We start from the raw sequence: 17,664 nt of genomic DNA on the forward strand, positions 1-17,664 counted from the left end.
TTCAAGCTCAAATAATTACTAATTATGTCTGCTACTAGCTTGAAAACCAGCAGCAGGTTCCTTTCTCCTGGAACGCTGAGTTGTTAGGCAGTGGCCACCTACAATAACTGCTGGTCATACCCAAAAGTCATACCCAGATAAAGCAGCCAGGGCATTGTGTTGTCACTAATTTGTCTGACCATAATTTTCAAGTACATTGCTGAATGCTGTCACTGAAAAAAATCAAGTTATTGTTTAAAAAAGAAGACAGTTATTGTACAGCCTACTTCAGAGCCCCCTATCTTGAGCTGATTCAGCTTATCTGCCTTTCTATACCTCTGACAAATGTATGTCTTATATCATTTTTTTCTCCCCTTCCTCTGTATGCTTTACTGCTTTTCCTCCATGTATCTTATCTTGAAATGATGTGCTATTAATCAGCCAAAGACACCCTTCACTGCTAAGTGTTCCTCAACTGATTTTTCATCAGCACAAGTAGTTACTAGTTACAGCATTCCTCCCACATGCTAAAGGCTCGGCGGGGAAGGAGGAGGGATGGCAAGAAGGTTAGAGACTGCCTTACCACATAAATGCTATCTGGGACCTTTATACCAACCTGCTAGCTTGCTGTAATGATCATGTTGCTGTTTGTTCTCAACCAAGATACATGGTGGGAGGAAAGAAGGCCTGCCCTCTGTCTTATTTTTTAAGTTATTAACCTTCATGCTCTTCCCTTTTTCTGATTAATCTGGCTGGATGCCTGTTCACAGTAATAGCTGAAGCTTAATACCTGAAACAATGTGTGTACATACACTGTGCCAGTAAGCCCTGCCCCACAATGCTCACTCTGTCCTGTTTTCCCATGCCCTGTGTCAGTATCTCACTTTTCTATGCAAACCCCCAGAGCAAGAGTAGGGGACAGGAAAAAAAAAAGAGGTACAGAGGGAGGGGGAAGATTGGAGGGAGAGGGAGGAAAAAGAGAAGGAGAGAAGAAAGTAGGGGAAAATTGCATCTCTGGGGAATGCCAGATGCTGTGAACTCACCCACTCCTCATCATGAAATGAGCTGTGTGCGGGCACAGGTGGGTCCCATTCTCTGTTAGCAGAGCACAGCCTAAAAGCAGGGTCTAAATGAAGACTTTCATTGCTGTTGCCTGTTTTCATTGGAGTAAGGCCATCACAAACATTTGCAGGTGGCTTGGCCATAGTCTGACACTAAAATATTTGTGGTTGTGATAAAAATCAGAATATTGCTACAAGATGGTTCTATATAACCTTTAGGGCTTGATCCTGCTCTTACAGAACTCAACGAGAGTTTTACCCAGTTGCTTTCTGCTGGTTTTATTGCTCATTAAAAGGAGTATTTCCTGGCACAATTCTCCAAATAAGGATTCATCTACCCCTTGGGGTAACTTCAGATGTTGTTGTTTTGGGTTTGGTTTTTTTTAAGTGGGGACTCCAACTCAACACCATCAATTTGAGCCCCTCAGAATTTGCGCTTGTTAAAAAGCTGAACCATCTCAACTCTGCAAGGCCAAAGTTGGCAGAACTCAAACATTTTCTGTGTCCATCTGGATTTTCCTTCAGTTGCCTAATATGAAAACCACTGTCCAGTCTGTATCCCTCATAAATAGGCTTTGGGTAGAATTCTCAGCACGTTTAGAAGGATGAGATGAAACTAAATGGAAACGATAAAATTCGTTCTTTGAATAAATAAAACAGGCTCCATAGGGAAAAGACAGAAGAAAAAGAGGACTGACAACAAGGATGCTCAACGCTTTGGCAAGTAGATGAAGTTGAAAATGCAGCAATTATCTCCTAGGACACACCATGAACAAAAAAAACAAAACCTCCTAGGAAGAGGGAAGAATGGGGAACTGAGTACGTTGGAGGTCACACCATAAGTCTCATTCACACACCAATTCACATAGAGACTAAAATGCTGACAACTGCCTCCCAGTAGAGCAGCTTTAGACTGAGACTCAGGAAATGTTTGTGTGATTCAGTGACAGGGAAGAATTAAGATGTGTCATGACAAAGTTTCCCAAAGGAGACACACACCACAAACTAGGAAATACCCCTTTTTGTCCTCAACCACTCCAACTTTGGAGGTTGTAATCACTGTGGTCTTGAACAAAAGCAAACCTACAACCTGACTGATGGGGTCTTGCAAAACCACAGGCAGTTTTATTCTCACTATATAGAAACAATTGTTTGGAAGCCAAGTACAGTCCCATATAAAACACCTCACCACTGAGTATTAAAAGCTGTCTGCCTTTATTTTCTTCTAATTAGGATCACAACCACCATTAGACCTGTTAAGTCACAACTTGAACAGGAGCTTAATCATTCTTAACCTAAATACTGGCATTAGCTGGTTTTCTTTCTAAAACTGAAAAACAAACTGTTTATTCTCTCCTAGGGGTCTTTGAACAGAATGAGACATAGAGAAGACAACCACCTTTCTAGATCCACAGGTGAATGGTATTGCACATGAACTCTCCACCACTGTGCTTTGGCAATACCCAACGTACACAAAGGCACGTCTCAAATCCGTTGACTTGCCCATGCTGTCAGATTACTATATTAAGAATCAAATCTTGAAGTAGCAATAAAACAAAAGGAGAGGAGCTTTGCTAAAAGCACTAAACTGGAGCACCAGATGGAACATGTGTTCTGTGTGTGGCTGGATAACCCTCCTGGGGCCACCAAACCCACAAGCCATCCCTGCCACTACAGCATCAGGAGATGGAGAGCTCGTGGTGTATATCCTTGCCCACACACCAATAATCTTGAAAGGAAACCCAAGAATAACTGGATTTTGAGTTTTCTGTGCCAGGATTTAACTTCTTGGTTTTACTCTGAAGAGACTGCAAGTCACTCATCCATTCTTTAGACAACGACTGGAGACAAAGACTGCTTCTGCATTTATCATAAAATGGATGTGACCAAACGACAGATAACAAATCTACACCGCTGCTTCTTTCTCAGCCCGCTGATATCTCTTCTTATCCATATATCTTCATGTATAAAACCCCCCAAATCCTTAGAGTTGTGTGATGAAAAACTGTACCCTTAATCCATCTAGGCAGTTTCCAGAATAATTGAAACAAGTTATTGTGACTTGTGAGGGCCTCACGTGTGCTGCAAGTAACAGGGCGTACAAAACACGGATGTTTTTGTTCACACAGCTCTCCAAGCACGAGCACACAATTGGCATTCAGGCCAATACAATAAGCATCCACACTGTCAATTTATGGGAATAAATATGGATCCATCATCACAAATTGAACAACTGTTCACAGAGGTCTCTGTGCCAAAATCCATTTGTCTCAGTGGTCTTTTTATTTTGTCTTCTAGCATTCCCACATTTCCTACAGAGGAAGTAGACCAGTGCCACTGAGTGCCCAGAATTCCCATTGAAGAAAGTCAAAGGATCAGCTTCAGAGCAGCTACAGAAACAACTTTGAATGGGAGTAGATAAAAATTAAAAACTGGATAGAAAAAGCAAGATTTCCCTGCCAGTACAGCACTCTGCTCCCTTTGAACTGAAGTCTTGGGTCTGGAGTAAGTGTAGTAACGTGGTCATTGCCCCACAGCCTGCAACACATGGGGTCTTTGCCACATGCTGGCAGAATCAAGAGTAAACTCCATAACCTCAAGAACCACAAGGACAACATGCATGCCTCTGAACCCTATGAACCACAAAGACATCCGATCCTACATGCAGCTGCTGGAGCCAGAGAACCGGAGAATGAGAAAACGGCAATGGACTCACCCAATCTGTCGATTCGTGGAAGGTGCTTGTGTAATGACTGAACTGGACTGTGGAGATGGCATGGCTTGTTGAATCACAACGCTGGTGTCATGGTTTGGCATCCTTGTATTTGTCAGCTGGTGAGATCCAGGTCCCGCCATTGCTCCTCCGACTGTGTTATGCATGGAGATATTCTGTGAAAGGAAGGGAAATGGGAGATGGTGGAGAAAAATGAAGATCAGATGCAGGGCTTATCTTGGCTTTCTGTTCTACAGGAATACAATTACCAATCTGAAAGTATCAACAATGTGAAGAGTTGCTGCATACTTGTAAACCCCAAGTCAATAGATCTTGTTGCAACCAATGACAATAAAGAAATGAAAAATAACTATTTACTTTTACAGGGTAATATAAGTGGGAAAATGCCCACAAGCTGACTGGAGCCAGCAGTGTGCCCAGATGGCCAAGAGGGCCAATGGCATCCTGGCCTGCATTAGAAATAGTGTGGCCAGCAGGAGCAGGGAAGTCATTGTGCCCCTGGACTCTGCTTTGGTTAGGCCACACCTTGAGTCCTGTGTCCGGTTCTGGGCTCCTCAGTTTAAGAAGGACATTGAGACACTTGAACATGTCCAGAGAAGGGCAACAAGGCTGGGGAGAGGCCTTGAACACAGCCCTGTGAAGAGAGGCTGAGGGAGCTGGGATTGTTTAGCCTGGAGAAGAGGAGGCTCAAGGGTGACCTCATTGCCCTCTACAACTACCTGAAAAGTGGCTGTAGCCAGGAAGGGGTTGGTCTCTTCTCCCAGGCAACCAGCACCAGAACAAGGGGACACAGTCTCAAGCTGCGCCAGGGGAGGTTTAGACTCGAGGTAAGGAGAAAGTTCTTTACAGAGCGAGTTGTTCGTCATTGGAATGTGCTGCCCAGGGAGGTGGTGGAGTCACCATCCCTGGAGGTGTTCAAGAGGGGATTGGATGTGGCACTTGGTGCCATGGTGTAGTCATGAGGTCTGTGGTGACAGGTTGGACTCGATGATCTTTGAGGTCTCTTCCAACCTTAGTTATACTGTGATATTATAAGCACTCTTCCCTGATTCTGACTCCTGATTTACAAGGGGGCTAGTTAGCACATATTCACCTATTCTAAAATTACTTTTGTGTCGAGTTCAGGGCACCTTGATTTATCACATGGGTTTACTGTGTACTAGGTCTGCTTAGACTGACAAGCAAATCAAGTTTTATAGTCCCAAAGTAACAAACAGTACATGGTGCATCACAAAACAGTCGTTTCTATTAGCTTCCATATATTTTGCAGAGCAATAATATCCCAGAGGCCCAGAATAACAGTGCCGTGTTTGCACGTATATAACCTTTGCTTCAGGTAACTTGGAGCCCTTAAAAAGTTGGGGTTTTAAAAAAGAAGTTCACAAATGCCTCAAATCCACAGAGCAAACAAGCCATGAGAGACCAGGATACTGGTAAGAAGGGAACCTTGGAATAAAACTTCTCTCCTGTTGTGTCTGCACACACACAACACACTGCTGCTAAACTGCAAGGTTTGACTTGGCCCATGTTTAAAAACAAACCCCTCAAGCCAGAGGTACCCCACAATGTATACATATGATAAATACAGTAGCCTTAGGAGCATTATTTTTCCTATCAGGCATCAACCTGTGGATTATTAATAGTAAGATGAAAAGAAACTTTCCATTATCACCTCTTGCTGCTCTGAGGAAAAGGGGGAAAAAAGCCCTTTACAAGCACACTCTGGCACTGAGACTCACATAAAGCAGCTTCCTGACCACTGCAATACTCAGGATTGACAACTGAAGTTAAACTTCATTCAAAATTCCAATGTATAGAATTTTCCAATGATAGGTAAAGGTGGTGAGAAAGGCAACGTGGAGATCTCATAAAATGCAGAGTACAGGAGAGGGAAACAACGTATTGAATCCCAGACACAAAAGACAGATTGCATACTAAATCAAAACAAGCATAAACCCTTTACATACCATTCCCCGTGGAAAAGCAGCCAATAATTACAAAATTCACATTAAAGGTCTTAGCTGGTACCCCAGTGCTTGAACAAATTTTGAATGGATTTTGTTGTAGCAGGGGAGAGCAGATCTTAGAGATTTAACATCAGATTCCTGTGGCTCCTACATTCAGTGTCTCCATTTTCTTCTCCTCCTATTTCCCTTTTCCCTTACAATTCTAGGTTTCTCTCAGATGCACATAGTATGAATTATTATGGGCATGAAAAAACACAGAGAAGTTGTGGATGCTCCATCCCTGAAGTTTTCAAGGCCAGGTTGGATGAGGCCTTGAGCAGCCAGGTCTAGTGGAAGGTGTCCTTGCCCATGGCAGGGGTGTTGGAACTAGAAGATCTTTAAGATGCCTTCCAGCCTGTAGGACATTTTAATTGTTATCTTACATGCATGAACTTGTAACACCATTTTCAATGTTTGAACTATTTCCTATGAATTGTAACTTTGGAGAAAGTAGGCTAAATGTGATGCACTGAAAGCAAAACCAGAATAAAAACCTGCCAATCCATCCAGATATCCAATAGCTTCTCAGCAATGTGAGAAGTACTGTTAGGCAGGAACTATACTTTTACACTACACTGCCAAGAGAAAGCCTAAGATTTCCCAATAAAATGTCTAACTCTGCCAAATCCTTTTCTTATGAATGTGAGAGTCATGCCATCTCAGAATAATTTACAATCAGTGAAATGCTTGTGAATCTACAGAGCTGTTCAAGCAAGTTCATACTTAAATGACAATGCCCATGCATTGAAAGACAACAGGAAGGTGATGCATAATAGACAAGACACCAAGCCTATCTGGTCAAGTCACGTGCAGAATGACTCTGTATCGCCAGAGCAGCAAGTTTAGGTTCATCACATGCGATGCAGATGATCTTTAGAACTCCCAAAATGGCCTTGCTATATTTATTGAGTTCTGCACCCGATTCTGAATGGATCTGGATAGCATATTAATAAGCTCCCTGAGACTTGACTTTGGGCCGTTGTAGAAACAGGACAAATTCATCAGTGTTGGTCAAAATTGACATCTCCACTTCACAGAATTGTTATTTAGCTAGGCTGCTTCCAGATATACATTTATGGAGTTCTGCACACTCTTTCACCAGGTTTCCATGGAGAACATCTCACTTTCATTCCCCCTTTCATTCTCCAACACTTAAACCAGTGGTTAAGATTACTTCATTCTGAACAGGGAGCTCCCAGCAATTCAACTCAGAGAAGTCAACAGGAACGACAACATGGACAGAGCTCTCCCTCTGCTTTTAAGAGTCCCAAGAACTGTCCATGCTCTAAGAAAGCATGGCACACAGAGTTTTCTCAAACATCTTCACAATTGTCCTTCAGCATTAGAAGAGAGATAGAAGATCATTAGTATTATCCACTTTATCAATCTGAATCTTAATATTCACACAGGGAACAGGCCACTTGCATACCAGGAGCTGTAGAGACACAGAAGTCATCCCATGCTCCTAAGATTCATTTAATGGATCTCAGTCAAGATCCAATAAATTAAGAGAAATTTGTTTCCTCTAGGACTAAATTTCATCCTCACCAAAGTTCCCAGTCACTCCACTGAAGTAGAAACTAGGATTATAACATTGATGAGCTTTGATAGCTTATATATGTGCTCCTCGCCCATTCATAGGATCACAGGAGGTTAGGGGTTGGAAGGGACCTCCAGAGATCAAGTCCAACCCCCCTGCCAGAGCAGGACCATAGAATCTAGCACAGGTCACACAGGAATGCATCCAGATGGGTCTTCAAAGTCTCCAGAGAAGAGACTTCACAACCCCTCTGGGGAGCCTGTTCCAGTGCTCTTGGACCCTTACAGTGAAGAAGTTCCTCCTCATGTTGAGGTGGAACCTCCTATGCTGCAGTTTATATCCATGGCCCCTTGTCCTATCACAGGGCACAAGGGAGAAGAGGTTGCCCCTTCCTTCTTGATGCCCAGCCCTCAGATATTAAGAAACATTTATTAAAGCCCTTCTCAGCCTTCTGCAGACTAAACAGCCCCAGGTCCCTCAGCCTTTCCTCACAGGGCAGTGCTCCAGTCCCTTAATCATCCTTGTAGCCCTCTGTTGGACTCTCTCAAGTAGATCCCTGTCCCACACTCTTGAACTGGGAAGCCCAGAGCTGGATGCAATACTGCAGGTGAGGTCTCCAGCGGTATTTAACATTCAGATAAATAAAACAAAGCCCAACAAGACATATCCACAAACGGCTTTTAAATCAACGTGCTCATTCTCAACCTTTCCAGCTGCAGCAGGAAAGGGAATAGATCATCAGCAGACTTCTTCTCAGTTACTCTGTATTCCCCATTTTAGCTTCAGACTTTGAAGAAAACATTTGATCATTTTTCTCCCACATGCAATCATTTAACTTTGGACAGGCAACACACTTCTTTTTTATTTTTTTTTTTTCTAAAGGCTAAAATCTTCTTGAAGTCATGCTTCCATGTTCTGGTGGAGAGGATTACACATCACAAGAACACACGCCCTGTTGGCAAGCACAGCAGAGAAAACAGCTCCACAGTCACAGGCGAAATACAGCCCATTACTCCAGGCAGTCACCATTTCCACTAAACCCTGCTTCTTCCAGAGAAACACCCAGCCATGCCACATGGCACCACCTGTATCACACATCTCTATCTGCTGAAGGCAAAGGATGAAGAAGATGGATGCATCCTTTAAAATCCACTGGAATACTCAGAGTTTCAAACAGAGTTTGAAACTGTGAAGATCCGAGTTTCTGAACCAAAGCGAGCTTTCGCTTTCCTACTACTCTTTTTCCTTAAATTGTATTTGCAATTCTTATTAAACCTCACAAGTTTTATGCAAACTGAAGAATCATCCAGGAGTGTTCTGAGTGAGCTCTAAGATCAACAGAGCTGTCACCTATTACCAGTTTTACATAAAACTGTTCGGAGGCCAGAAGGTATGCCATGGGTGCCACGAAAAAAAAGCAAGAGAGAGAAAATACAATTTATGTAAGACAAAAGAAAATGTTGCATTTAAATCTGTTTTCTGCAGCAAAAATATATATATATTTAGCTCTATTTTCCCAAACAGTAACTTTATATATTTCTCCAATAATTCAAGAGAAAAGGCATCAACTCAGAAGCGAGGGCAAGAAAGGAAAGAAAAACTTTCCATTGTGCCTGAGATGGGAGAGCATAAACTTGGTAGAGACTGAAATGCAATACCTTTTCTTTTTTAGAAAAGAACTAAAGCAGAGGAGAGGACAGATGAAAGAACTGCAGGAAAATACTGAGTAGTAACATCAAGCATAGGGCCAAAGTACAAAGATCTTCTCGCAGACTGCTAAAATCCATTTAACTCCCTTACTTAGCAAGAGGTATGAAGTCTCTGAATGAGGCTGACACACAAAAATACAGAATCCATTACAAGGGATCTATTCCTTAAAACATTTCATAGAAATTCCAATGCCCACTTAAAAACTACCTCATAAAAACAGCACATTAAAAAAAGCAGCAGGCATGATATATCCCCCAATGCAGAAGGACTCTTCCTTGACCCCAAACCCCACCTAACTTCCACCCCTGACTGGACACAGCTATCCACACAACACTGACGAGTGTTGTACACCAGGAGCAGTACAAGTTTGCCTGACTTCTTGAACCCTAGGCACTACTGCTCAGTCAAATGTTATCAACCTGATCTCCTAGGGGTAAAAATGTAAAGAAAACAAACTCCTTACTCGAAAGTGACAGGTAATGATAGGCAGATGGGAGAAGAAGGGAAACATTGCTCTCACAGAAACCTGAAAGCTTTGAGTCTCTACTTGTCAGTCTTGGCCACTGGTTTCCAATTTTTTGGATCACAGATCTCAGTCAACCCTCTGAATTTCTCAGAGAGCACTCTGTGCTCTTATCATAAATTGTGTAATTAAGGCAAGATGGTTCCACAGATCAGCTGCAGATGACTTACCACAGCTTTGCGACCACCAGCAGTTCACAGACCAGAGTTTAACCGCTTCAGAGTTTAAATACTGCTTCAGAGCATCGTAACTAGAATTGCCTGACAAAAAGAGATAATGTTTCTAAGGGTATCTGAGGACTTTAGTAGGCAAGGCCTTTTTTTTCCAAATATCCTCAGTCTTTTGGGACTTTAGTGGGCAATTACTGCTAATTAATCGATCAGACCTCTATACTGGGACTGGCAGGAGCTCTGCAAAATTTTATCCTAAATATTTCTGCTGGAACATGCAGGGAAACTTCCTCTCTGTTTTGTTAGCATAAATTATTCTTAAACATTGACATGCTGCCTGCTCCTGAACAGAGACAAACAACAACAAACCTCATAAATAATCTTTTCATCCTGTTTTCTTTTGATAGCTACGATTTACTATGCTGCCAGAAAGACTTTCTGAGATGCACCGAGTGATGCAACTGCTAATTTGCAGCACACTAAGAAGCACGGCACAACACACAGGACAGACCTATGAAGTACTAAGCCAGGCAGAAGCCATCTCAAGGCTGCAGCAGTGTCACAGGTTGAATATTTGTTGCTGGTATTAAAATCCATCCTGCCTGATGCCAACTTCAACATGAAAGTGCTGGCTGGAGCAAAGTATTATGGGGCATGAATTTCAGAAGACAGGTTGGACTTGATGATCTTTGAGGTCTCTTCCAACCTTGGTGATTCTGTGATTCTGATTCTTATTCCTGATCCGGTTGTTGCTTCTGGGTTCTGCAGTTTTGGGTGTTTGCTCTCTTCTGCTGAGAGGGCAGTGGGACAGAGGGGGATGGGGGAGTAGCTCCCTGGCTTGGGTTTTAGCTCACTTGCTTCTACTTGCTGCTGCTGTTTGCTGTGCTTTTTCTGCAACTAGGCTAAGGTAATTGTGCATTTGTAGTATTATTATCTCCTTTATTCAGTAAACTCTTATCTGAACACAGAGGGGTTTTTATGTGCTACTTTCCCTCACTTCTGTGCTGTAGAACTAGCGCAAGCAATCACCACCACAACTCAAAGCCCTGCACAAAATCACTGCAACACAGCTTGTACTGTGGGCCAACCTCTGACATGCTTTCACTTGGCCTCTGCCCTTTGGGCACCTGGACTGCACTGTCTTCTCCTCTGGTCTCTTCCTCACACCTTATTGTGATAACACAAACGAACTTCTTCCAAAAGCAAGTTCAGGCCCCCTGTCTATCCTCCACTTTGGCTGCTGCAAATCCTTTGACTCCTCTGATATTATGAACAAAATGCAGGAGAGTTAGCATTTTTGGTCTTTTATCTTAATTTTTGTGACATGATCTAATTACAGACATTCAGTGGTGCCCTCTAATTACCAGAAGAAATGAATACTGAAAGATAACCCTTGTCTTCCACTATTCCCTCCCCTCTTCCCCCCACTACCCTCCTCATGCCCTTTCCAGCATGTCTGTCCAGGCTATACTTTTGACATATGAGGCTTTCTTTACATGCACAGTATTTAATTTATGGTGCACACCAGATGCACCCACCATTTACTAGGGGAAAAGGGAAAAAAAAAAAAAAGTGATATAAAGGAAATGCAATGAGCATACTTTAAAGCAGAAAGAAATTTTGGAAGACTAGTCTCACCAGACTTTGAAAGGAAATAGCTTCTCTATGGGAAAAGATGACATCAGATTGCATGCTTGTCTTGAAGTTTCCTACAGATATCTCCCATTTTCCTTAGGGTTGCTTGTTTCATACACAATTACTTGCCCAAGAAATCCATTTAAGCAACATAGCACAAAGAGGTTCTTCTGTTCAAATAAGCGTCAGTAACACTAAGTGTGCACAGCACAGTTGGGGTCACTCGGGGCGCTTTGCACTGCCAACGCCACACTGCATCCTGCTAATTGGGAGGCTGCAAAACAGGGGGAGCACAACTGGCTGCCTGGCTCTACCCAGTTCTGTCACACTTTATGCAAAAGCCATAAACTGACTATTTAATTTCTTCCAAGATGCCTATTGTGACATTTATAAACAGGAACCTGGCAATATGTCAATGGTGCAAACTGATTTCCTTTTCTAAATACAATTTAAAAAAGCAAATAAACAAGGTTATGCCTGCTAATGAAACATTATATGCCATGCTGGAGCTAGTTTTCTCAAATGTACTCTCTAGAGCAGAAGGAACACCAATAAACACAAAACAACCACCCTTTTATAAAAAGCATGCTTGTAAGAAAATACATTCTCCATAAACTCTAAGGAAAAGCTGGCTTATATCTGTAATGTTATCTTGGGGACCCAATTATGGTCCCAGTAGATTTCTGTAAACAAGGGAGCACGCCATGAATTTCCAATGGAGAAGCACTAGTAAGGAACTTGAAAAGGGAAGAAAAAAAGATTTGCCAGCATACTTACTAGGTGGAATTCCTACAGGCCTCAGTTGAAATCAAGGCCTTCGTGTGCTAAGATCTGTACAGACACATTGATGGGCTACACTTGCCCACAAGTCTAAAGAGACCAGAGACAAAGCAAGGAAAGAGGAAGGAAGAAAGAGAGAAAGTGAGTCATTTGTGTAGCCAAAGATGGAAGACTCAATGGAAGGGGTCTTTTTTTCTAGGTCCAGTGTCTTATCCACTATTTTACACTGTGCCTCTGTATCTAATACTTATCCATGAATCCAGAAAAATCAGGAAACTTCAAATAAATTTAAACAAACAAACAGTACTACAAGCTCTGATATTTTTTCCTCCAGTACTATCATTTAATTTCTGTACATTGGACAGAATGCATATACAAAGTGGGTACTCAAAGAGCCTTCTCAAAGTAGGTGCATGTCAACTCCTGCAGGACAAGCAATTAGACACCCAAAAGCAGCTGCCAGATCTGGAGGCCAGTCAGAGGGTAGTTGAAAAACCTGGCTTTCCTTTCTTTATTGTAAGGAGTTTTGTTTTTATCCATCATGAAGGAGAGAGCTGGGGAGCAGAGCGGCAGTCCTCCAGGAATTGCTTTAAACAAGCCTTTGATACCACTAAATGAAGGCACTGGGCTTTTCCACATTATGCAAACCATTTATAATCTGTTAATAGGACATTCACAGAGACAGCACTCTGGCATTTAAATTTGTTATATTTTATTTCAAGCTTCTTTGAAATTCTCATCATTGCTTTCACTGGCAGAAAGTTGCTGGCATCACGCATGAGTCACGGCAATGGCTGCCTGACTGCATTCAACGACCAGAACATTTTTTCAGAGAGAGCAGTTGGTAAAGGAGAGCAAGGATGGTGGCAACAAAACAGCCAGTGAAATTCCATTCAGGTAGTTTCAAGCAGAAAACCAGCAGGCTTAACTCTTCTGCTAAGAAGTCAAGTGGAAATGCTGCTACCCTGGTAATAAAATACGTCTCCCTAAATATTCTTTCAATCCCAACCCACTGCAGCAGCGACGTTGAGCCAGGCTGCCTAGTACTACATGGAAACTAAAACAAAACGTTGGGAAAGTTCCAGGAATCAAGGCCAATAGTGGCTTCCAAAAGCACCCAGACAGACCATTTGCTACACACAAGGGATCATAGGTGTGGAGTGGGTTGACAAGTGAATTGGTAAGGAAATTGTTTTCAGCATTGAAAAATCATACAAAGGACAAAGAAGCATCAAGATGGGATTAAGCTAATTCACCAGATCCCCTGTGAAGTAATCACAAGGGCAAAGATGCGATTCTGCAGCATCCAAAATAATTTCAGTCGATTTTAGGTTGATGTTTTCAGAGAGGAGAGCTCATTTAATCTAGATCTTGCACTGAAAGTACTTAGAGAATTAGGTTCATCAGTTGGAGGCATTCAGACTGAATCAATAATCTTTGTAGCCCAACGAGTTTAAAACATTAAGGTTTAGGAAGGCAGACTGTCTACACAGAAAGCAACAGAGTTAAATACACTTACAGCTAATAAAAAGTTCACTTTCAGGGAGTACAGCAATAACTACAGACAAATACTGATACAGACAGATACTACAAGGAAGTATTTTCTGAACTCTCAAAGATACTTCTGACATCCTGCAGCCTAGTTAAGGAAAAATGTGCTGCCTTTGCCTCTCTCTCTCTGTCTTGTTTTCACCAGTTACCTTCTGAAGTATCAGACAGAAGGGAAATTAAAAAATATAATAAAAAAACCCAAACAAACAAAACATTAACAAGACTGAGAGTACAGATATGCTTAGAAGAAGGAGAAACCAATAGCAGCCCTCCTGCAAAAATCACAGCTGACCATCCACTGATGAAAGCATGCAACTTTGGTTTTGAAGCACAACTGAACGAAGAGCTACTGTGAGTAGGAAATAAACCAAGTGAGCAAGTTGGTGTGGAGTTGGGACATACAGCTTCCCAGGACTGGGACAGCAGAAGAGATCAGAAGTAACTCCATGGACTCCAAAAGTGCTCCACAGGTCAGGTGCACCATAGCTGTCCTCCTCACTCTGCCAGAGATTTACTGCACAACTTGGGAGTGAATTGCTTCACATTCTTCTGCCTTACATCTAAACCAGGATTAATTTCTTCAACAACTACAGAGTGCTTGGAAGCAAGAAGTGAACAGCTTTTAGAGACAACACTATACCTAGGAAGACAGTATAAGATAGCAGTGACAAAGCAGAAAGGTTTGTTGTGGCTTTTTTGCTAAGAGAACAACTCCACAGGACTTCAAAGTAGAATGCATTTGAATTTCAACCTCAAAGAAATGGCAAGCCATCATAACCAAGATAACCAGAACAGAAAGGAGGTGTTCAGGAGGAGACTTGATGGGGTGCTTGGTGCCATGGTTTAGTTGTTTAGGTGGGTTGGATTGGCTGATGGGTTGGACACGATGATCTTGAAGGTCTCTTCCAACCTGGTCTGGTCTATTCTATGAATACTGTTAGAAGAATAGCAAGACAAAAGAACGGGTTTTTGGTGACTAGAAACAGGGCAGCAGAGAAGGACATGGGAATTAGTAAACATAAAGAATGACTGCATGCTCATGGCCAAATAGTATTGCAGGATCTGTTCTTCAGGGAAGGAGAGCTCATTTTCTGCAGAAAATTGGATCCAGTTAAAGCATTCCTAGCAGTACATCCAAATGTGGGTACTAAAACTTACAAGTCAATTTAGAAGGCTAGAAATCTTACTGAGGTTATATGGTTCTGGTGGTGGATGGGGTGAATTCTCAATTGTAAAAGCAGGAGGCTTTTGGCTCAGCTTCTTTTCTGACAGGAGTAAATGGAGAGAACAATAAACAAGCTACACTCTATTTGATAATGCTACCAGACATCATCCAGATGTACACGTTTCCAGTCATGCTAATTAAATGCGGTGTGGAGCCATCCTGGGGAAATTGCATACTGTTCCTTTAGAGTATCACTCACTTCTGAAATGCCTTGGTGAAGCCCCACTCCACCTGGGTAGCCATAGTGCTCATTCCCAAAGTTATAAAATATTGGTCCTTCTTTAATGGTGTGACCTAGACAGACAATTTCATATGAGTGTACAAAACACAATACAGACTATGGCAAACAAATGAGTCTCAGCCAAATCATGAATGAAATGGGGCAGGCAGGCAGGCATTCTTCAGAGAACTGCTATTCTGAGGGCTCTACTCCACACAGCAGTTTTTGCCTATGTGACAACTTCAGGCTATGCCTTCAAAAAGCTAGCTGCAGATTTTTGAGCAGGAGAGTGAAGAAGTACAAACAAATCCACAGTTGGGTGTAAAAAGGAAAACAAGAGATTATTCTAAACTAATTTCATTGGCCAGATGTGTGAAAGGGGACCCTTAGCAGTCTCATTTCCCATATTCATTCCCTTCTTTTTCTTCTGGCTGCTTCGCTGGAAGGATTTATCTAACGACCTTGAGATAAACATACTGACTTTTTAACAACACTTTGAGCTAACTGAACTCTCTCTAACATCTCCCTCCCCTCCCCCCCCCCCCCCCCCCCCCCTTTTTCTTCTAATTAAACAGAGGAAAAGGGGGCGGGAGAGGTTGGGGAGAAGCGAGGCAGTGTCCCCCTGGATGAGGGGGGTTTCCATGCTGTTTTTCTCCCTGTAAATGCCTGTATAACATTGTAAATACTGTACATTTGTACATATTCATTGCATTCCATTGTAGAGTGTAGTTTTGCTTGTGAATACAGCTGCCATTTGCTTCCCCAGCTGAGTTAGCTGAGTTTTTGTTAACGCAGGTGGGTTAAACCATCACAGCCTACAAAAGTGGGATGTTTGCAACCAAACCAACTTGACACCCAGAAGCTGAGAGACATAAAAGAGGCTTGGGAATGTCAGCCTGGCATGAGCAGCACTGTGATCCCATTCTCAATCACAGCCAGCTAACAAGGTATCAGCATTAAAGAGGAGCATACTGTGCTTGAACAAAGTAACATCACTGCTCATTTTAAACACACCTAACATAGTTAGCTTGGAAGTTATTACAACACTAAATTCAAAATACAGCTGATGAGGAGCTCATAAATCGCTGTCTGATTTTCTTTGATCATCAGAAAACCATTCAAAGGACTGTGCTCTGGAAGTCCATTGGATCACACTGTCTAAGCACAAGGAAATAGGTTTTCCTGTAAGATAGTGCTCTGAATGCGATTTTGGGCAGGTTTTAGCCCGTTTGCTAGTTCTCTAGGGAAATTATAGCGGCAAAGATAGCATTTTAGAGACTCAAGCTGAAGATAGTTGCTAAATAGCATAACCCTCATCATTCTTGCTGCTTAGTAAAAAAGAAAAGGCAATGTGACCTCATGTGATATTCTGAAAGCTACTTCCCAAACATCTCATAACTGAATGCTTGATCTCATTTCAAATACTTGGCACAAATCGTCAGATCTGAGATGAAAGGCTAGCAAGCCAGTGCTGTTTCTGACTCAGTGTAAGGTCTCCTGCAAAACGTGAAGCACCATCTCACGTTTCTGTCACACAGTTGTGACAGGGTTTACAAAGCCCAACCCGGTGGGTCTGGATTCCTAGAGCTGACCCAGGATTTTGCCCAGAGTTTCACATCTTCCAAAGACCCAGACAAGAGCGCTGATAAGTTCATCTAGATGTGCTAATTGCATCCCATGCAGTAAGAGCAGAAATTATAATCCTTCCAGTAAGATTTGCTAGGTATTGGCAGGGATGCCTACGGAAGTTCAGAGAAAAGCTATTCAACAGAGGGGGGAGAAAAGTAAATTCTAAGGTTCAAAGAAAAGAAAAAAACCACACAAAAAAATAAATATTTGCATGATAGCAAAGAGCATACTCTGTTGTTCTTTTGGACTGTTTGCTTTAAGGCAGAAATATGATATTCTGAATTTTAATAAGATATGGTAAAGAGCCTGTGATGCAGGGAGTCCAAAATGATTATTTTCGCTTCAAAAAGGACAGACAACTACTCCTCTACGATATTTGGTCTGTCTCTTCTTACAGTAAACATTGCTAATGCTCCTGGAGAGAGGCTGACCTTGCCAGCCAATTACATTATGCTAATTTGTCTGTTACTATAACTCCTACAGAGGCATTCACAGCTCAAAGCAGGACAGAGATTTATATTGTCTCTTCCAAGCTGCAGACTGTGGACGTTAATCTCTTTCCCTCATTCCAGTTACAGCTCTACAGGGCAACATCCACATGCGGCACCACTGCACATTCGAAGAGACAGTTATTGCCAGCTTTATTCAACTTAAAAGACAAGCTGTGGTCCTACCTTGCCCATTTAATAACTGTCACTCTATGTAAGAAAGCATATGCTTGCTAACAGCTGTTTGCCTATGAAAACATATGGTTTCTCGTATGCTTTTGAAAACACCACAGGAACGTACTTGCTTGCTAGGCACCAGTGCCATGTCGCTATATCAAGCAACAAAATCACTGAAAGAAGCTGTAATAGGCTTTCCATGTTATATTCCTGTATTACAAAAATAACTATTGTTT

The 17,664-nt window shown here is 42.1% G+C and overlaps 1 protein-coding gene across 2 annotated transcripts in view; it reads right to left on the bottom strand.

The window, feature by feature from the left end:
- Positions 1-17,664, bottom strand: part of CREB5 (cAMP responsive element binding protein 5) — a 289,788-nt gene that overhangs the window by 190,974 nt on the left and 81,150 nt on the right. For both annotated transcript variants that reach the window (XM_068152374.1, XM_068152375.1), the window contains exon 5: positions 3,757-3,929. In XM_068152374.1, the coding sequence (XP_068008475.1) occupies positions 3,757-3,929 (173 nt within the window). The remainder of the gene's footprint in view (positions 1-3,756; positions 3,930-17,664) is intronic.

This window comes from Melanerpes formicivorus, unplaced genomic scaffold, assembly GCF_026170545.1.
Source record: "Melanerpes formicivorus ecotype bairdi unplaced genomic scaffold, bMelFor1.0.p_v2 SCAF_23, whole genome shotgun sequence".
In the NCBI taxonomy this organism is placed as follows: Eukaryota; Metazoa; Chordata; class Aves; order Piciformes; family Picidae; genus Melanerpes; species Melanerpes formicivorus.